Genomic DNA, 21,871 nt, shown 5'->3' on the forward strand with positions numbered 1-21,871 from the left:
CATCGTGGGAGCTGCAACCCAAATATTTCCGGAGCTGTACTCAGGAAACGAACCGAGAAGGTCCAGCCTGACGCATTATCCGTAGGACGTCAGTAGACTGGAAATGGCTGGCTGGGCGATTGGTACAGCGTATCAGCGTGTAGCACAGCTCGCAAGCACTCACATAGCGACGTACAAGGAAAATGATACGTGCAACGCAAAGAGACCGTATCAGAGCAGAGCGGGTCAGGGAACGCTTAACGACATTCTGCCCGAAATCAAAAAGAGGGTATGGGCTTCGGGCAGGCATGTGATGCCACTGCGAAATAACCGATGTTCGTTATGGGTAACGAAACGGATTCTAAGAGAAGACAATGGCTGCAAGGAGCTGCAGGACTTTAGTTAAGCGGATGAGGTAAGTTTGCGGCTGTAAGGTGGGTGCTGTTGACACAGGGCAGGGTTGTTTGAAGAGATGGGAGGGTCTTTTGTCCTGCAGTGGACGTAGCAGACTGGTGACGATGATGATGATGATGTTGATGATGATGAGCGATCAAAGACCTTGCCAGCCCGTGAGGTCTTTCAGAGAGCACTACCCACGGAGCGCATAGTGATCGGTGGGAGCCGTTAAAGGACTGTAGACACCAAATTTTTGCTTGCATGTTTTCTTCTTTCAAACGATGCGTTAGACATTAGTATACGTTGAGCACACCGTTGTATTCGTCTGCGATCGAGAACTAATTTATAATTGCGCTACTTCTGGACTCTGTTTCGGTTTTGGTTTCAACTGCCGAACGATGGCTGGGACGTGTAGTGGATGTTTAGGTCACGCGAGGATTAAACAAACTGCTGTATAAATGCTGATAGGTCATTCTTTGTCATTCCAGGTCAAAAAGGCTGGCTTAAGTGTTGTAGTGAATTAAAACTACGTACCAGCGATTATATTAGCGTTTCAATAGTGCATCACATGATCTAAACAACTACACGTCACGGCCATCGCCGGGTTGACGAAACCGAAGACGAAACAGCACGAGGGAAGAAATTCAATTACAAATTATTATTTCGGCCGTAGGCGAATACAATGCGGTAATCCATGTATTGTAATGCCTAACGCATCATTTGAAAGAAAGGAATACGCAGTAGAGATAGGTGTCTATAGTCCTTTAAATGTCGGCCGCATATATAACACCGAAATAACGAAACGACCCGTACTAGAGCTAAGTACTCTCGTTTGTGATAGGGTAATTGCGCTCTGATCTAGAGAAGAAGTGAGAAAGAAAGGACATCGCCTATTTCATGAGCTCCCTAGTGTGATTAAATGATTGAAATTGCACTGAACGGCAATCTGAACTCGTCTTTCTGCCGTAGGGACTCGGTCTACACGTACCGAACATTCTTTGAAAACCTCGAACTATTGCCCTATGGGGCCAATTTTCCTAATTTAATCGGATTAACATCCGGCTCCAGCTTTTTTTTTTTAATTCCCCGCAGATGGTGGGAGGAGTCGGCCAACGCATGGAATGCCTTTCAGGCAGTCGTATTTTGGCTTTGCTTTCCCTTTTATATTGTTTTTTAGGTTTCCGTGAATAAATAGATCTAGTCAGAGACTACACAGCTGCAAATTAGGGTCACGGATATAAATATACTCATGGACTCTTTGCTTTTGCCGATCACTACGTATCACTCCGCCGATGGGAGAGCGGCAAGCCGCCACGGGACTGGCTGAAAGGTTGGTTGACTCCTTCCACCGCCAGCGGGGAATAAAAAGCAAAAAAAAAAGGCGGGAGCCGGACGGTTAACCGAATTTAATTTTTGGAAATCATCCGCACAGGGCAATAATTCGAAACGTCTAAGAACGCTCGAAGCGTGTAGATCGAGTTCCAGCGGTAGAAATACGAGTTCAGGTTCCCCTTCAGTGCACCTTTAAGGACTTCAATGGGATCGGCAACATTGGAGTGTGCCAAGACTGGCAAGGTAGTAAGTTTCGAGGTCATTGCGGCAAAGGCTCTTTGTTGACTGGGTCCAAAGAAAGAATATATGTCCACCTTATAAGGTTGCTCCGTACCTGGTTATCCAGTGGTTCTGAAAGGGAAATAAAATAAATCTTTTTATTTAGAAGCATATAACTTTCAAGCGTTAAGGCATAGTCGTTGGTTCAGGCAATATTTCAGGCAGTTTTAAGTGACTAATATGCATCTTTTTTTTGCTCACATCTGTGTCAAATAAGGGCGGACAAAAAACTGATAAAATATAAGCAGCCTAAAAATATTGCTGGCTTGCGTATAAAGTCTTGCATGGAACGTGAAGAAAAGGTGGCTGGTCTAAAGGAGTCATTCTTGAGCTTTTCTTTGAATTACTACGCATTCTCAGGCAATGAAGGACGAAACTGTGACCGTGAAAATAGGTCAGTGATATAAAAAAGGCACCATATGTGGTTCGCTACCGGTGCCATGCATCGAGGATGTTCTTTACTGATGTTGCAAAGAACACTGCAACCATGCTGCAGCACAAGTAGTCTCTGAGGTCCGACGCTGCTTGCGCTGGCAGTGAAATTAGAACTAAAACGGTGCAAAATGCTCTCAGTCAAATCGTTTCAAATGTTTGATTTGAAGCAGCGCAAGGCCAAAAGCCTTGCGCTGCTTCAAATCCTTGGCCTTGGCAAATCCTTGGCTTCAAAGCCTTGGCCTTGCGCTGCTTCAAATAAAACAATGAATTACCAACTCGCCCATCAGCTTGTGCTATCAAGTTTCAAATGTGTACTAAGTTCTCCAATTTCATGACAGTAGTCAAGCTTTTCGCATTTTTTATATATAGTACTCTACACACTGCGAGAAAAACCTGAGATGGTACCCACCTTATGTGACATTAAGAACTCCACATTGCGGTAGAAGGTATTAGTACCCTTTGCTCTTGTAAATTTAGATTTGAAGCATTTGTATGGGTACCACTTCTGCTGATAGCCCGACATATATTTTATGTAAAGGTCATCTGTGTTCTTCAACCACTGCAACGAAAGTGTCATTGATTTTATTTTTTCAGAAACCAAACACTGATTTTACGATACGAAGCATAAATTGATTTTGAAACGCAGCCCCTATTGCACTTCCCTGTTAATATGTAAGGTGCTTCGAGTACTTCATTACCGCCATTCATTCCCCTCTTTCCTTATTGAGAGCCTGGTTTGACCCAGCAATATCTGACATGGGAATAGCACACTGACTGTAAAGATATCAGTACGTTTCTTTGATATCCGCTGAAGAATGTTCAAACATCGCAGTATTAAGCAAAACTGACTTCCTGACATATTTATTTAGAAACAATGACAAGTGTGCGGTCTGGAAATTGGAGACTGTCTGCTTTAAGGTCTGTCAATAAGCAAAACCGAATCCCGCAACCACGCTGGAAAAGCAAACCTAATATTCCAAAAAGGTTTGCAGCGGCATTGATGGGTTATGGAGAGTTTTTCAAATTTTATCACTTCATTATGGTTCAGGCCTGAGCACATGTATGATGGGTTACTTTTTAAGACGCAAAGGAATTAGCTAAAATTGGGCTAGTTATATAATTTACGTAATAAGCTCCCTCGCGCAAAAAATCTTCATCTTGTTTACAGGGCTTGAGGTGGCAGTAGTGACGTAAGATTGGAAGTTGAGAACAGATATCCCACAATTTTATTGACTGGGTTTGCAGTGTTAACGAGATAATAATTTGCATAGTACCAAACTCCGGCGCTCTGATATAGATCACGCCCTGCAGCTCCTTTCAAAAATGAACTGCCATGAGTCCTCATGAAGCAAGCAATCCTGAAGAAGTAACGCATTCAAGGAAATTTTTCAAACCGCTTACTACTGTAATAACTGATGAAATTGAAGTAAGGTAAAGTGCATGAGACATTTCTGACAAAAAAAAAATGTAGCTGTTCTTACACAATCTTTTCGCATGTTCCCAGAACAAGCCAAATGATACTCGCCAGTATTTCACGACAAAACTGAGTGTTTGCGCAAAGCACATCAGGTAATTTCAAATCTAGCAACCACTCAGATAAGATTTGGAAAAATTTTCCCGCTGAGCTAACGAAAGATTACGAAGTATAAAGGGAAGCCTCAGTAATCGGATGATTACATGAACCCACACAAGCATTAGTGAATTTATGCATGCGCATCATAGAAACGTGAGTTTAAACAAATCTGAACATCTGAACCAGAAATTTTAAATAGAGAAAAAAGCTCCACAAACTTTCAAGGCATGAAATGAAAAAAAAAGTGAGATATTCGTCAGAGAACAACTTGAGCAGAAATGCACAGAATGAAATGCTCACGTGTTCAGGGCTCGCCGTGTTCGGATCTTTGATTTATATTTGGTGCCACCATAAGTTCGATTGCAAAAAAAAAAGAACGAAAAATGAATCAGCTCTCTGTGCACAGCGTTTTAATCGATTTAATGAGAAATTAATTATGTTTGCACGCAGTGTCATATCATGATATTGCCTTGCCAATAAAGGTATCTTCTTTTCACACGTGAAGGCCACAGACAAAAACATTACGAAATTTGCGTACTCCTCTGAAAACACCTTGGGGTATTTCAGCACACTGCTCCGCCTAGCAGGCTATCCGTTGGGCTACCGATCCCAAAGTGGCTGGTTTGAATACTGGTCACAGCGTCCGCATTTCGATAGAGGCGAAATTGTAATAACTCCTGCCCCACCGCGGTGGCTTAGTGGTTACGGCGCTCGGTTGCTGACCCAAAAGACGCGGGTTCGATCCCGGCCGCGGCGGCCTAATTTTGATGAAGGCGCATTTCTAGAGGCCCGCGTACTGTGCGGAGCGTTTCACTCCGGAGCCTTTCCGGAGCCTTTCACTACGGCGTCCCTCATACCCTGCGTTCCTTAGGGATATTAAACCCCAATAAACTAAACTAAACTGAAAAACTCCTCCTGTGGTGAGCAATCTTAATGCCCGGTAGATAATCTCAGGTGGTCGAATTTAATCTGTGTCCCTTCATTACTGCTTGCTTCATAGCCAAAGTATCGCTTCGCGATGTTAGCCTCATATACTATATCGTACCTACCATACCGTACCATAGCCCTCCATACCATTACCATGCCATTCCATAGAATGCCATGCCATGAGTGCTATACCGCACCATACAATACCATAATGTTCCATTTCAACGCACATTTATTCCATCTCACCCCAAGCCCTAAGTGCGATTTCTTTCCTTTGCTGCCACGTCTCCCATAGAAGCATATGGCCGCGACTGATTTCGAAAGATCGGAATATTGAGCGGTTACTTAAAGCATAGGATAAAATTTAGCTCGCATATATATTATCTATGCTGTCGATCAGGACATCCACGTTTTCAATTCTAACATGCCACGGTTGCTCAATAGCCATAGCTCTGGGATGCCCAAGACCAGGGCCGTACAATCAATTCTCTTCTACTGCACCCATATTTTGGTGGAGACGCTTTGCGCAGGGCCTTGAGTCACAATGCGATATTAGTGCGCTTTTACGTAAAAGCCCCAGCTTCTTGAAACCAACTAGGAGCCCTGCATTACAGTGTGGCTCGTAACCCAAGGGTAGCTTCGGCCCGTGAACTACACGTATAATAGCACTGCCCCATAAACACAAATGTTTTGTGTACCCGACCCCCTTACAACCTGCGCAGGCAGTTCTGTCGGTGTGACCGATGTCCCGGATTGCGTTAGTTAGTTAATTTATTTTTTAATACCTCAAATACCCCCCTTGGTTTATTACACGAGGGGTGGGTCTTTGCGGCATGTCGATGATTTTTTAAATGAACGCCTTAAGTGAGCTGTATCAGTGTGGTGAACTGCGTCGGCATGAATGCGGCAAGCTCAGCCAGGCCACAAACACATAGTAAGATAGGGGCGTGGCTATTTGATGCCAAGCTTTTTCTTGTGGCATGCTGAAGAATTGTTTCACGTTAAAGGTTCGCAGAGCAGCGTTTATGCAGCGCAGATGCGCTACATAGCAGCTGCACAGGACAGATACCGACATATGCAGAGGGTTCAACTTGAGAAAGATTGCAATAGAGACAGACATCTTAGAGCAAAAATGCAACAATGCAACAGGGAGGCAAGCAGAGGCACAAATTATTGACCGGGGAGTGTGAGAGTCGGTGAACCGGATGACGTGGAGGTGGCCGTATCGAAGTCTGGCGTGATATCTCCCGCTCCTTCTCTTAATGTAAGGCTGCGGTGGCGACGTGGGAGTTTCGCAATATCGTATATGCACTCTGCTACCCTCTCGCCAGGGCAAGCGCGCTTAATTATCAGTTCGTAAATGTTGGTAAATGGAAGTTCGTAAATGTTCGAGTCGATTCTGCTCCGACTGGGCGCCAGCCCTACAGAGCTAAGTGGACCGGGCGTCGCACAGCACGCGCAAAGTTACGCACTCTGCAAACGTAATCGGAGTCGTTTCGTTGAAGGCGAAAATCTAGACACCCTTGTACTCTGCGGCGTTAGTTCGAGGCGAAAATTATCCGGAGCCTTCCACTACGACGCCTCTGACTCTCCCCTTTCTTTGACTCCTTACTTTGTCTCTGCCCTTGATGCAGATGTGCCCAACGAGAATTAAGAAAGTTCCAGCACTATTATATTCCTCAAAAGCAATTCTCACTTTCGCCGGAGGGTGCGGACGCGCGTGTGGTCGCGTCCTGAAGGCTTTATTAATGTGCGCAAGACATTTCCCACAACCACAGAATGTGACTCCTTCACAACGCCCTGATCCTTTGAAGGTTCGCAGAATCATTTCCATTCCAAAGGTCACGGCATGGACCGATTACTCGATGCATATGACAAACGGCGACGATCACAGTCGTACAAACAATATTTCAGCCATGAGGGCCATTTCCTTCCCAACCAGCGCTTTCTTTCTGCGAGCGCACGCGCCGAGACCGGCCGTGATCGGGCTCACACTAGCCGTGACAACGTCATCACGGAATTGACAAATCATGGAGTTTTGTTGCAGAGAAGCAGTAAAATGCATTACAACAGCCTAAATGCTGTAGCAATAAAACAATGAAAATGTTTTTTGGAGAACAGAATGTGCAATAGCCGTCTCAATTTCTGCGGTCACATATTCACACCTAGCGGGAGCGGATCAGAAAGGACTGAAAGGAGCCATGATAAAGGAAACTGGAGCCATGGGGCAAGGCTTCGGAGTCTTAAACGTGCACGGATATCACTTATCCAATCGGACTTCCGTCGTTTGGTGCCAGATGACTCCTTGATAAATAAGCGGTAACATGATTATTACTGCAAGACATGATGCATGCATTAGTCATGTCATCCAGCGGCCATGTGAATTGCCATAGCGAACGCCGTTTTATGCGTACGACTGTCTCGAGGCCTCTGTCTATACCAGCTGACTGTGGCGAAAGGGTGTAGTACATGACATTTTCTAATCGGTGATATTCTTATCTAGCCCAGTTTTGAACTTTTGAGCTCCTCAGAGCACCTTATAACTTTTACACAGGTGCAAAATTAATGAAACGCTTGTGATGTCTAACGACTATGGCACAGGTGATTCCGTACTCACAGCATTCTCTCTGTGACTTAACGCACTGGTAGTCCGAACGCCGGAAGTACCCAGGCAGGCAGTGGCACTTGCAATGTCCGGGCTTACACCGTATAAAGGGCACTCCTTCACAAGTGTCTTCGTACAGCTGCCAGCCCATGCACTTTGCCTTTTCTTGATTAGGATTCCAGCACTCTGTACCGCGACGAAAAACAAGCACGAGCGGATGTCATCGTTACGAACGCGAAAGGCAAATTCATGAGGCAAATTCAATTCCCCAGGACATAAACGGACCAACCAGTGCAAGAGACATGGGGAGTTTAAGAGAAATGATTTGTTACGAAGGGAGTCCAATTACATGACAATTTCACAATAAGTTCGAAGCAAACGAGATGGCTCATTTCCACAAGACTTAGTGTTCAACACATTGACAAGAGATTTCAAACAAATGGCAAGCGATATATAAGGTATCAGGCTTTTGGCAAAGCCATCAATCGGAGGGATAGTAGTGCCATCTGTTTATCATATGCCGTTTGCCCATTCAGGGTGTTTCGGCACCGCCCGACAAGACCGAGTCTTACCTGAATTTCCACCATATTTTCGTCCACACTGTAGTACTCTCCTGGTAACTTGCACGCATACGCGGAAGTGTACAAGCGCGCAAATATTAGCTATATAGTTAAAGCTCAAGGTTGGTTATGGCTTAAGTGCCTGCTTAATTGCAACTAATGTAGCTCTCCCAATAACGCTTTTCTCTTGATCAGGTGATCTCTTTGTGGTCTGTAGAGCTGACTCGCCCGAGAAAAAAAAAGTGGATAGGCATCTGTGGAAGGTTTAATGGGAGACTGACCTTCACAGAAAAGTTTAGGTGCTCCAACCAAGGTCCCCAAGGTTGTGACAAGAGTGACCTGGAGAACGTTCATTTTTCTGGTTTCTTGACTGCCCTGCAGTATAAAAAGATTCGTCAAAGATGTTGCGTTCGCTAGAAGTGCTGAAGGATGTCATTTTAGGTAGAAATTGCGTGGTAACTGAGTTTATTACTGATTTCAAATTTGAATTCAGATTGTTTATTTGAAAAACAACGGAGGGGGCTGTAACAAAAAGTGGAGCAAGTTCATCCGATTGTTCAAGGCCCCTTTTCATGTGATACTGTGAAGACAGAATTCTACTCTAACAATGTGTGCGTTCACATTTTATAGAACAAAAAGAAAATATAGCTTATACGGAAAGAACGAATTAAAATAGGTCTTATAATGGCGTTTTCCGGATAGGAAATTGTAGGTACAATATGCAAGTAAAATATATTGTACCACAGACCAGATCAGGCAAAAACAAATAGTAGTGTTTGATATTGATGATAAATGTTATGACCTGTTCCTTGCGCACCGAGGAATAACTGGAGCTCGGAGATGTTAGCGCTTTTAATATTGCCACACTGATGAGTAGAGTGACTCTAGTGCTGCAACTCTGCCGGCGCCACCTTGTGACTGAACCTTATAGCTTCGAGCTTTTCAGAGCGCCTTCTTCGTCTCGAATGAGCGCGGGTGTTCGGCGATCCTAGTCCCAGTAAACGGCAGGGTTCTGCTCATTCTTGCTACATTTGCCATTTGGTGGAGGTGCCGGGTTCCATCCCATGTACGCTTACCAGGACGATATTCCCGACGTCCGTTCACAAACACAGCCGACGCCTGCGATGCCTGCAATTCGAGTTTGAGCCATTCGCATCGCCGATGCGGCCCGAGCACTCATTCACCGGGCGCTCTCATTGACTCCTGAGCACCTGAAACCTGAAGGTGGCTCTTTACACTCGTTCAAAGATATAACATCTTATTATAAGGATAGGCACCGCGTGTACCCAGCCCCTGCAAAGGGACTCGGGAAAGCAAACGAACGCGTTCTACTTAGACTATTCACTAATACAATGCTGTGCCCGGCAGTAATAAAACAATTCGATCCCGCGTTCACTGGCAGGTGCAAACACTGTGGCGAGGTGGCTGGCACCTACCACATGGTTTGGGCTTGCCAGCGCAACTCAGCTCTCTCCCCCCACCCCAACCCTACCAGAGAGGAATGGGAGGCGGCCCTGCTTGGCTCCTCGGACCTTCAGGCCCAAAAGACTTTGGTCAAAAGGGCTAAGCTGGCGGCTTCGACCAATGGTGTCGCGGAATAGGGACTGCACCCATTGCGGGGCTCTTTAAGTGAGCCTCACCTCTTTTATTAAATAAAGGCTTTTCATCATCATCATCATGCGGGCCATGACGTACACCAAGGGCAGCCAGAAATGTCAGTACTCCAGCACTGCCCGCCGTTCGTCCTTCTCGCGCCTTGGTCGCCGCCATCTTTCCACGGCTACAGGTTCGAGGATGTAGAACATCGGTTGGCCAGTTGTAACCATGTTGCCGCGTTCAATCAATTGAACGACAAGGGGATGCTGTTGAGCGTGTTTTTCGCGCTGCAAGATTCGGCGAAGACGTGGTTTGAGAACTTAAAGGCGTCCTTCTCCAACTGGGGAGCTTTCCGCCGTGAGTTCCTCGCCACATTCAGCCCGAGCGAGCGAAAGGAGAACTCTGAAATTGCCCTTCGCTCCAGGTCGCACACAATCCAATGGTGGTGGTGGTGAAAATATTTTAATGAATTTGTTAGGAGGTTGTAGCGCCGCTTGGAGCTCTCACTCCGGAACTCCAATGGCGTCGTGTGGTGTCCGGGCTCTTTGGATGAGTTTTTTTTTACTAATTTCGTCTGAGCTTATCAGAGCTGCCTCCAACCCCTCCTACATTCGCTGGTTATTGATAGTGACTGCGTGATTTCGTTGGCAGGTCCATACCTTACGGTACAGGTCAGCCTTCTCCCCACAGAATTTGCATTGTGAGTCACATGACTCCGGGTCTATTGCGTGTGGTCAACGCGGATTGTCGCAAGTGTTGGTCTGTAGCTTTCGGAGGTGTAGTTCCTACATCTTCGAAAAACGTAGCGCGAAAAACAAGACACAGGTAAGGTGAAGACAGGACACGAGCGCTTTCTCACGACTGAATTTTTTATTAGGAAGGATATCAGAATATATACCATAGATATGGAAGCGAAGAAGACAGAAGGAAAAAACAAAATAACAACTCAAAAAAAGGAACAAGACGAGGAGATAAAAGGCCGGCGATGGAAGAGTGTACATAGCATAGCAACATAAAAACACGTGCACTGTTACTTGACAACCGATTGGAGGTACACAATCTCACTTTTTGTTAAGGCGATGGATGCGTCACTAATACATTTTTCCCCCCCTTTCGCGATATAGAACGCTTCAATAATCTCCCTTGTACGTTGATGATATGCTCTGTCAAGTACTGCAGTCTTATCGAAAAGGGGGCGACATTTACAATCCCTGCAATGCTTCGGTAAATTTTCAAGACCTGCTGGCGTTAAAGAATTTCTGTGTTCGAACAGCCGGACAATTAGACAGCGCCCGGTTTGCCCTAAATAGTATTTTTCACACGAAAGAGGAATCTTGTAAATCACCTCTTTTTTACATGGCACAAACCTAGATTTGTGATTAACATGGCAACGATGATCACTTTTTAACCACTCTGTTTTCGCTCTGACCACCGCACACAATCCAGATAACTTCACGGGAGCTGAGATTACTGTGCCCACCTCGTATCGATTGGCAACATTTCGTAACCCATGTGAAAAACGATGTACATAGGGCAAAACGACAGGTTTCCTTTTCGCGTCGAATAACATAGCCCTCTTGGCACCCTTTCCCTTTAGCCACAACAGGAGTTTTTCACAAGTAGTGCTAATCAACGAAAGCGGATAACCGGACTTCGTCAGTCCGGTTACACACACGATTACACAGGCTGCATGGTGCTAGAGAGAAAGGTATTCCCGTGAGCAAATAATTGTCCACCCCACGTGACTATCACTACTGAAAAGCTTGGCGGACTTCTCAGCCTGCGAAAGCCGGACGTAGAAAAGGACGCTGTACACGAAGGTGGTGCTTGTGAACATCAAAATCTGGATTACAGGCAACATAATCCGGCTTAAAAGTAACTGACACAGTCAAGCCCACGACACAGTTTTCAGATGAATGATTGCTCCGAGCAGGAGAGTGTGTGTCTAGATTGACCAGAGACAAAAGCGGCACTCCTCCTTCCTGATGTGCTAAGCCTGGCCTGCATTCTAGTGCTTCTGTAGCCTATGTGCGCCCAGTTTTTAAACGGACTGACACTGCTTCCTACAGGCAGTTGTCATGGTTTTGTTGTTAAAATTTACGAATCTCTTTTGTCATCACGTGCCTTATTTTGAAGAAAATGTTGTACGGCTAAATTCCTGGACATTGCAAATGCTTCATCTACGTTTGAAATTATTCTACTGTTATAAACACTATGTTCATGAAACAAAAAATGCTCTGGAGATCACTTTGTAGAGAACCCTACCTGATATGGGGAGGTCTAGGAAAGCCTAAGATCCGAGGAAATGCCAAGCACTTGCTTCTTGCAGAGGAGTGAAAAAAGCATTGGCGGGTGAAGCACACCGCGCAACTCTTTTCTGAAAGGTGACAAGCTAAACTCACTAAGGAGTCGAACTTGGGTGCCCTCAAGGGAGGCATTTTTTTGTCTGACCATGCAGACAGCGACTGCAAGAAAGCTGGCATTTCAGCGGAGGCTCGGAATGTCATACAAAGGGCACTCAGTGCCTCAAACATGAAGGTGTGCCCTTTGGTTTTTCGAGGATGCGCAAATAAGAAAGCGCCAGAAGATTCGAAAATAAGAGAAGAAACCTCTGCGTTTGTTTCGCTTCTTGCTTGGAGGTGAAATAGATGTGACAGACGGTTGGCGCGTGATGAAAACAGTAGGCAGCCGTAGTCTGTATCGCCTTTAGTCGTGGCACCGGCATTTTTGTTAGCGTTGAAATTCTTATCCTGCTTCTTGACATGTATGTGCTTGTTTTGTAAACATAAGCCGTAATACAGTGCGGACATGGTAGCAAAACCTGCATCGGAGCCTTCCTGTGTAATGTGAGTTCTTTTACAATACAGATTGCCGCTGCGCTCAGAGAAAGTCGACGGAGAATTCCTTGAACTGTCGACGTCTGGCTTGCTCGCACTCAAATTTCGCAGAGAGGTGGTTTCTGGCTGAATTGTCTTTCAGTATACTTCGGTATATTTCAGTTATTCAGAAATACCCATAGTGTAGAGTGATGAAGAATCAAAAAAGAACTTTTTGCAGGCAGATAGACAGACCCTCTGCAGTAGAGGTGGCCCTACCCCTGGAGGACTCCGCATTCGGTTTTCCTGGCGAGGGGACATGCCTCTGAATGGACTAGAGGATGAGGGCCGATTGGGCGAAGAAAAGCGCCTCGGAAATGGTGATCGGGATTAGCGTCGATGCGAAGTAGGGGGCCCCACGTGAGCTGTTGGGTACTCCTCTATGTCCTGCGGTCTTTCACCATAGCGAGGTCAAGGGGAGTCATGTGGGAATCCTCGCAAACCAATCCTCCGTTACGGGAAATTCCGAAGAATATGGGCGCGGCACAGATAACACAGCGGCCGGTTGTTGTTCAAGCGCCACACGTGCGTCTTGCTTATAGCATGTCGCAGGTAATGGTGGGGTTGTCCGGCAACAGGGCAGAACGCTTGTGGAGCGGGGGCAGGTCGGTTTACGCAGAAGACAAGACGTAAGGCTCCGGTAGCGGTGCTGGCGGGGGCGTCTCCTGCAGACTCAACCCTTACCGACAAAGCATGCAAGCGGAGGGTTCGCAGATCTTCGTTGACAATGCTCCGCACAAGCTCAGGCAGCGCCTTGTCTCCGGGTGCTGGCACGGACACGCCGTAGTCAGTGGCCGCTAGATTTGTCGGACGGCAGTACTGTGAACTCCGTTCCTGCAGTGAGCGTTCCATGCTTGTGGCTTCCATGGCGAAGGCGGTGACGGGTCTTGGAGGTTTGGGATTCAGACCAGCAAAAAGCTGCTCTTTAACCCCATGCATGAACTGCCACACCTTCGTTGCCTCAGGGATGGAAGGGTCGGCCCGATTGAAGAGGCGTGCCATGTCCTTTATAAACAATGTCAGGCTCTCATTGGATTGCTGGAGGGCGCCTCAGCAGTTGAGAAGAGCGGACGTGTCTCACGTCGGCTCCGCAGAATTTATTATTCTCTCCCGAAGCATTTGCGGAGGCGCAGCAACACCATCTGGCTACACTTCCAATACAAAGAGATGGCCACCAACCCTTGTTCAGGTGGGACCGTTTTCCTAAATCCTACGAGAATTTGAAGTCTAAGCGGATCGAGCTCAGTTTCTAAGCCTAACAGTTAGGCCACGACTCAGCTGCCCGCTGCGGCTGCACGGGCAAACTCTGCCGCAAACCATGACGACCCTTATGGGATACGACCAGGAGGGGTTGCAGATCGTTACCATGCCACAGGCGAGAACGCCAGTTTTCGATAAGGTTACGGAGGTGATTATCCATCGCAAGATTGCAGAGTGGAAACGCGCATCAGCCCGTGACAACCGCCCGACACGGCAGAAAGGTCAAACGCCAGATGGCGCGTTACCGCGGCATGGGATAAGCCGCTGCAGCAGACGCCCCGCACGCAAATCAAGCGTTGAAAGCCTCCTCCGCAGCCCCATCTGGACAAGCAAGATGCAGTGATCATAATCAAACCTAAAGGAACGCTGGATCTCAACAAATTCAGTGGAGGCAACGCGGTCTGAAACGCCTTGCACATGGCAGCTGGCGTGGAACATGGCTCAACCGATCTTAGCGTTTGGCCCATATGGGAACAGATCATCGTCGTCTTCGGGGTGCGAAACGCCCAAATAATCAGGAAGATCCTGGCAATTCAAGAAATTCAGCTTGGGGACAAGGCACACGCAGTGTACTCTTACCTCCGGACCTCCGACGACACGTGCAAAGGTGTAATACAAGTGGACCCGAGGGACTCCGACGAAGACGTTACGAAAGCGCTTCGCTCCCCGGACGCACCAGTGGTGAGCGTTAGGAAATTAGGTTCCTCCAACGCAGCGGCCATCACGTTTGAAGGAATGCAAGCCCCGTTCCACGTTTTCTACTATGGTGAAGCGGTTCCCGTGCGCCTATACAAGAAAACGACGCCAGCCTGCGCACTGTGCGGAAAACTTGGACACCGGGCGGATGTTTGCCCTTGCCCTTCGAAGTCAAGATGTCCGCAGTGCGGCCAGCAAGATAATCCAGAATCCCACGACTGCCAACACAAATGCACCGTCTGCGAAGGTCCCCATCCTATGGGGTCGAATGAGCGCAAGTGCAAATACCGAACATCACAACCAACCAAGCCCAAGACAGGACGAGTCAACCACTAGTCCAAGTCCAGGCTTCGCAACCGGGCGAGCAACAGAGGCTCATCGAGCAGCGGGGACCGACTGACCCACCAGGCCCAGTCCTCCAGCAACCATTCAGCACCAGCCGGCTCACGCTCTTCAAGCAAAGGAACCGGGACTACCGATAAGGTGTCCCGTCGTACCACAACGGCAGCCGTCCAGCCGAGAAGACAACAGGACCCCATGACAGGAAGCAAGCAGGGCAGCGGCAGCAAGGTGAGCTGGGAAGAGATAGCTGCCCCCTCCCCCGCAGTTGTTTTACAAACAACTAAAATCAGAAAATAGCGCATTTAAATAGCAAGTAGGCATCGCAGTTAATCCAAACAATACATTACCTTCATCGACGCAACAGGTATGTCCGATGGAAGAAGATAACGCAGATCTACCCCCTGCGTTTTCACGCCAATTAGACTCTAGTACCCCCGAGAGGAAAGCAACTCCACCACACGCACCACATAAGGCACCAAGTCCGCAAACACCACCACCGCAGGCACCAAAGCCGCAATATGCAGAATGCCCCCAAACCCAGGAACGCATCTCTCGCTTGGAAAACACAATTCAAGACCTTATTACAAATTATGAATTAGACCTCATTACAGTACATAAATTACAAATTATGATCGAGACGACAGTCAAAAACATATTCGAATCAGTTATTAAACCCACGATTGAAAACATCGAGCCACTTGTAATCAGGATGCAAGCGCAGGAGATTAGAATTGACCGCAGACTTCAGGAATTATCAGATAAATTTCAAAACAAGCGCACATAGCTAAAGGGTAAAATGGGAACTCGTCGCAGCCTACTAAGCACTGAGCGATCAACAACCTGAGGGCGCACCACATGAAGAGACCCACGTTTCTAATTCTCAGCATGGCGCCACAACCTATACATAAATTTACCATCCTATGATGGAACTACAGGGGACTAGAACGGAAGAGGGAAACATTACAACAATACATAGACTCTGATGGCCAAACGCCGCACATAATAGCCCTGCAAGCAGTGAATATGGAGGCTAAGATCAGAGGATACTCAACACATAAAAAAAATGCTTCGACATGCATCTTGATCCATAAATCACGCACGGCAACCACTATAGACCTTAATCTAGACAACGATATTGAATATACCTTCATAAAGGTACTGCCACAGCACAGAAACAGCAAGGGCACCTATATACTCAGTATATATTGTCGCCCCAAACAGCACCGCGTAGCCTTCGATCTGATCTTTCTTAAAGCACTGAGAGAAGTCCAAAAAGCTCCGTTCGCTGTAGTTCGTTACTTAAATGCTTCTAGCCCCCTATGGGGATACCCGAGGGAAGACGCGAAAGGCATAAAACTAGCATCCGCCATCGCTGATATGGCCCTGACCCTACTCACGGACCCGCAGCACCCGACGCGAGTCGGCACCAGCATAACGCGGGATATTTCCCCCGACCTTACGCTTGCCCGCAATGCCCGTAACAATGAGTGGCTCAATACGGGAGAGACCCTAGGCAGCGATCACTGCGTCCTGCATGCCATCTTCGAAAGCAACAAGCACAGCAAACCATAAGGGCAAGCCGGAATTACAGACTGGGAGACATTCATGAAATAGACCAAACTAGCTACATCGGAACAAATAACCAGCTACGAAGATTGGGCGGCCTCCGTTCTCAACCTTAAAGAAAAGCTCACAAAATCACTCGCCACCGCAGAGGACAACCCAGCCGTTGACCACTATTTCCTACACCTTCCGGAAGCCAGACGTAGTCTGATAAAGCAGTGGAAAAAATAGACACAACCGGAAACTCATCAATCGAATAGTCAAGCTTACTATTCAAGCGTACCAATACGCATGGTACCTCTCTCACACCAACTGGCTAACTAAGTGCGAATCTCTCAAAGGCCGCCTAGAAACCAAGGCTACGTGGAACGTTCTGCGATGCCTAATTGACCCTCCGAAAGCGAAGAGTGAACAACACAGAAATTTGCATCGAGCCCTACACAGCTTTCAAGGCACGGATCACGAACTCGTGGATGAACTCACGCGTCGCGATATCTGCATCGCGAAAGACCCACCACCCTGCAATAAGAAGTACCGTAGGGGAACCGAACGAAGACCCAGATAATGAAGATAGCCCCGGGACTAGACAAAATTACGGAAGGACCTCTCGCCAACCTCGGAACGGAGGCTCTGCAGCAACTCGCGGATTGCATAAACGAATGCTGGCGCACCGGCACCATTCCACAAGCAGGGAAAACAGCCAATGTACACTTTATCCCGAAGCCCGGCAAGAGAATTAGCATAGAAAACCTGCGCTCCATATGTCACTCACGTCTTGCGTAGGGAAACTCATGTAAAAGGCAGTCCCCGCGCGCCTCTCCCGTTAACTTGAAGACCATGAGCTACTGACACACACGATGTTTGGATTCAGGGCCTATTTGTCCACCCATGATGTGCTTCTACAATTCAAACGCGAAGTCACTGATGCCGCACGTAGAAACAGTAACCGAGCGCTTTTAACCCTCGACGGTAAGGAAGCGGTTGACAACGTCAAGCACTCCGTGATCCTCAACAACCTACACAGCACGAACTGTGGCCAGCGAGTTTACTCCTACAGCTGCGATTTCTTTACGGACAGAACCGTCAACATCAGCACCGGCACAAAACAAACAACGCAAGTGAAGATGGGCACGATAGGCACTCCGCAAGGAGCAGTACTATCCTCACTTCTCTTCAACATTGCACTCCGAAATCTTTCACCCCTTCACAATGAGGCACAGGGCATACGCCACGCCCTGTACGCTGATGTTGGTTACAACATCAGCGTACAGGGCGTGGCGTATGCCCTGAATGGAATGATTGAAGAACAACTAAAAACAGCGGCAACAACAGTTCAAAATTATGCACGGGCGTGTGGACTCACCTACTCTCCCGAAAAATCTGAACTCATAGCCTTCCGTCAACGCAATAATCAGGACACCAACAACATCCGTGTTGACAACTCACTCTCCAAGAAAGTTCAGACCCTCAAGATACTGGGTCTGCACATGAATAAAAACAGCAGCAACCTCTTCACCCTCCAGAGGCTCCGGCTCGAGAGAGCAAGTCGACAGGATGATCGCCAGGATTACGACGGGGAAAAACGGGATGCGAGAAGAAGATACTCATTTACTGGTGCAGGCTTTCGTCGTAAGCCGCGTTGTCTACACAGCACCCTACATCCGCCTCAAGAAGCTTGACATCAAGACCTAGACGTCATAACCATAACAGCCTACAAGAAGGCCCTGGGCCTCCCTCTTGCGGCATCGACGGACCAGCTCTTACGACTGGGAGTGCATTACACGATAGACGAGCTGATAGAGGCACACCTCACGGCGCATGTGGTGTGGCTCTCCACTACTCGGACTGGCCCACAAGTACTCACTGATTTAAGCATCAATTGCCCCCGACAGCTAGACGCCAAAAACGACATTCCTGCCTCATGGATAGGGCAATTCAAGGCAGCTCCACTACCCAGGAATATGTACCCTGATTTTCACCAGTCAAGACGAGAAGCGCGAGTCGAAGCTATGAAAAGGCAATACGGCGGGCGCGAAGGCATGTTCTATTTCAATGCTGCGGATCCCGAGCAGGCAATGACGGGCGTCGTGGTAGTGCACCAAAATAGAACAATGGACGGACAAGGACTGGCTAGCCAGAACATAATGGAAGCGGAAGAAGTGGCGATTGCTTTAGCTGCAACACACACTAGATCGGAATACATTCTTAGATTCAAAGAGAGCGTATCGCAATTACCTCAGGCGCAGGATCGCGCCGCTAGCAGCTAAAATCCTGCAAGATAGCTACACTCGTGGCTACTAACCCAATCACAAACCTTTATTATTGCTACCAGGTCACGAGGGAATCTCAGGGAATGAGAGCGCACATGTCTGAGCTCAAGCATTTCTTTCCAGGGAACCCAGTACGGAGGCCGTAGAACCTCCTACCCCACTACTAACATACAACGACATATTTCAGCACTTGAGATTATCTCATCGGGTCTATCCTCCGCCGGCTAAGACACCTGGCAAAGTGTAGGAACTACACAAGTAAGCTAAACTGGGCTAGTCGGAGCAATTGTATCTTCGAAAAACGTAGCGCGAAAAACAAGACACAGGTAAGGTGAAGACAGGACACGAGCGCTTTCTCACGACTGAATTTTTTATTAGGAAGCATATCAGAATATATACCATAGATATGGAAGCGAAGAAGAAAGAAGGAAAAAACAAGATAACAACTCAAAAAAAGGAACAAGACGAGGAGATAAAAGGCCGGCGATGGAAGAGTGTACATAGCATAGCAACATAAAAACACGTGCACTGTTACTTGACAACCGATTGGAGGTACACAATCGCACTTTTTGTTAAGGCGATGGATGCGTCACTAATACATTTCCCTCCCCCCCTTTCGCGATATAGAACGCTTCAATAATCTCCCTTGTACGTTGATGATATGCTCTGTCAAGTACTACAGTCTTATCGAAAAGGGGGCGACATTTACAATCCCTGCAATGCTTCGGTAAATTTTCAAGACCTGCTGGCGTTAAAGAATTTCTGTGTTCGAACAGCCGGACATTTATACAGCTCCCGGTTTGCCCTACATAGTATTTTTCACACGAAAGAGGAATCTTGTAAATCACCTCTTTTTTACAAGGCACCAACCTAGATTTGTGATTAACATGGCAACGATGATCACTTTTTAACCCCTCTGCTTTCGCTCTGACCACCGCACACAATCCAGATAACTTCACGGGAGCTGAGATTACTGTGCCCACCTCGTATCGATCGGCAACATTTCGTAACCCATGTGAAAAACGATGTACATAGGGCAAAACGACAGGTTTCTTTTTCGCGTCGAATAACATAGCCCTCTTGGCATCCTTTCCCTTGAGCCACGACAGGAGTTTTTCACAAGTAGTGCTAATCAGAATGCAACGGTAATAATGGCGATGGATACCATCTGACAAGCTCTTGGCTAGGGGAAATTGATGAAAGAACGCTGCATTTGTGAGCACGTTAAAGCGGGGCCAGCGGCGCTGCTTAGTCCAGGAATACGTAAACAGCTATCACAGGGCTAAATAGATGAGCTCTGCTAACAAGCACACTTCGCTACTATTGCTAAAACAGAAAATGGAAAAATTCCGTCCAGCATATTCTAAACCTCACAAAAACACTCAAGAGATAATATAGGCATCGCCAAAAGAGATAAATTATTCTATATGCACAAGTGCTATACAGCAATCGAAGTGAAAAAAAATTCTCTGCACTGGTTTACCTTTCGGGGTAGAAAACCGGCCAGAACGACGCCTACCGCTACGAACAAAGGTTTTTGGCGCGGCTGCTGTAAGTACAGATCGTGCTCCGGCGGACCTTGTGTATTAGGCTGTACTAAGCCGCGAAACGAAGTTGACGCAGCTTGACACAAAATATCCTCAAACGTGCTGCTAGAGGAGTGTCCTCTTAACAGCAGCTGGAGCAAAGCCCGACAGCCTCACCTGTCTGACAGTTCAATAGTTGTTCTGCAACCAAAAGTTCATTGTTTGTTTCTTGCTGCCATTCTTAAAGCACACATCAGCCTACACAATACAGAATTGAACAGCTGACTTTCGCAAGGCCCCCCGCATTGAGGATCGCCTGCGCAGCTGCAAAGGGCACGCTGTATGCTGACGACCTATCCATCTGGGCCATACATGAATCGGTTCGAGACATTGAAGCCAACCTGTAAAAGCGCCGGAGATCGTGGACGCCTACGCCCGCCGCTGTGGCCTTCAATGCTCCCCGTCCAAGTCCGAATTTGTGCACATTCGCCCGTAGCCTAAGTGCACCACCAAAATTGAACTATCTCTGGCCAGTGGCCCGATATCCGAATACGATGAGATCAGAGCACTTGGTCTCTTTATCCACAAACATCGACGGGTTGATAAAACACTAGCCAAACTGCGCAAGGTGGGGGACCAGCCTGGCCGGATGGTCCGCCGGGTTTCCAACAAACGCGGGGGGGTTACGGTGCAAAGACGCCTTGCGGCTGGCGCATGCTTTCGTGACGAGTCGAGTACTCTACTCGACTCCTTACCTTTACCTGCGCAAGTTTGACGAGAACGCCCTCGAGGTGATTGTCAGAAAGGTGTACAAGCGTGCCCTCGATCTCCTAGGGAACACGTCCATCCAGCGCCTCATGTGCCTGGGGATGGTAAACACTTTCGCGGAGCTCCGGGTGGCATACTTGGCCTATCAATACACAAGACTTTCAAAGACGCCGCCGGGACGCCGCCTATTAGCCCGACTACGCATCCACCACCCAACACCTCCGGCAGAGCGCCATCGCGTCCCCGAAGTCTGGAGATACGCACGTGACGCCCTGCAAGTGCCTCCTCTTCCGACCAACATGACATGTGACGAAAACAGTGACAGGCGCCTTGCGCGGGCGGAGACACTGACCCGCCACTATGGAAACAAACGCGGAATCTTCTACGTCGACGCCTCCGGCCCTCACCATGGGGGGTGTTACACGGCCGCATTCGTCCACCAAAAAGTCGTGGTGAACGGCCTAACGTTCCGAGCTCAAGACATAACACATTTGGAGACGGTCGCCATTGCACTAGCCGCCGCAGACCGGGACTCGCGAGTCATCGTTACCGATTCGAGAGGGGCCTCCAGATTATTCAGCACTGATACATTCCTTTCTTTGCGTATCGCATCCTTCAAAATAGCGACTACCTCGGGGCCCCCGCGTCTCGAACTATCGTATGGGCTCCTGCCTACCTGGGCCTCAAAGGCAAGTGAAACAACAGGTGACGCCACCCGTGCGCTCACCTACGGGCAACGCCTTCAGACCCTTGCGAAACGGATCCTGAACCCAATCCGGCCCTCACTTTTCGATAAATTACTCAATTATTCCAATACGGCCTTGCAATTGATCCTAAGCCATGTAAATGGCCTTGATGATGGCCATGATATGGAATGATGGCCTTCCT

The 21,871-nt window shown here is 47.7% G+C and overlaps 1 protein-coding gene across 1 annotated transcript; it reads right to left on the reverse strand.

Moving 5' to 3' along the window:
- Positions 1–1,882: 1,882 nt before the first annotated feature.
- On the reverse strand, positions 1,883–20,294 carry LOC149348297 (uncharacterized). The gene is made up of 6 exons (XM_089585791.1): positions 20,173–20,294; positions 8,368–8,461; positions 7,539–7,712; positions 4,295–4,320; positions 2,831–2,980; positions 1,883–2,058 (listed from the first exon to the last, which is right to left on the reverse strand). The coding sequence occupies exons 2-6, from the start codon at positions 8,438–8,440 to the stop codon at positions 2,023–2,025; spliced, it is 459 nt and encodes a 152-aa protein (XP_089441917.1). The 5' UTR covers positions 8,441–8,461; positions 20,173–20,294; the 3' UTR covers positions 1,883–2,022.
- Between the last annotated feature and the right edge of the window lie 1,577 nt (positions 20,295–21,871).

Source organism: Amblyomma mixtum, chromosome 4, assembly GCF_055824585.1.
Source record: "Amblyomma mixtum isolate Tamu chromosome 4, ASM5582458v1, whole genome shotgun sequence".
In the NCBI taxonomy this organism is placed as follows: Eukaryota; Metazoa; Arthropoda; class Arachnida; order Ixodida; family Ixodidae; genus Amblyomma; species Amblyomma mixtum.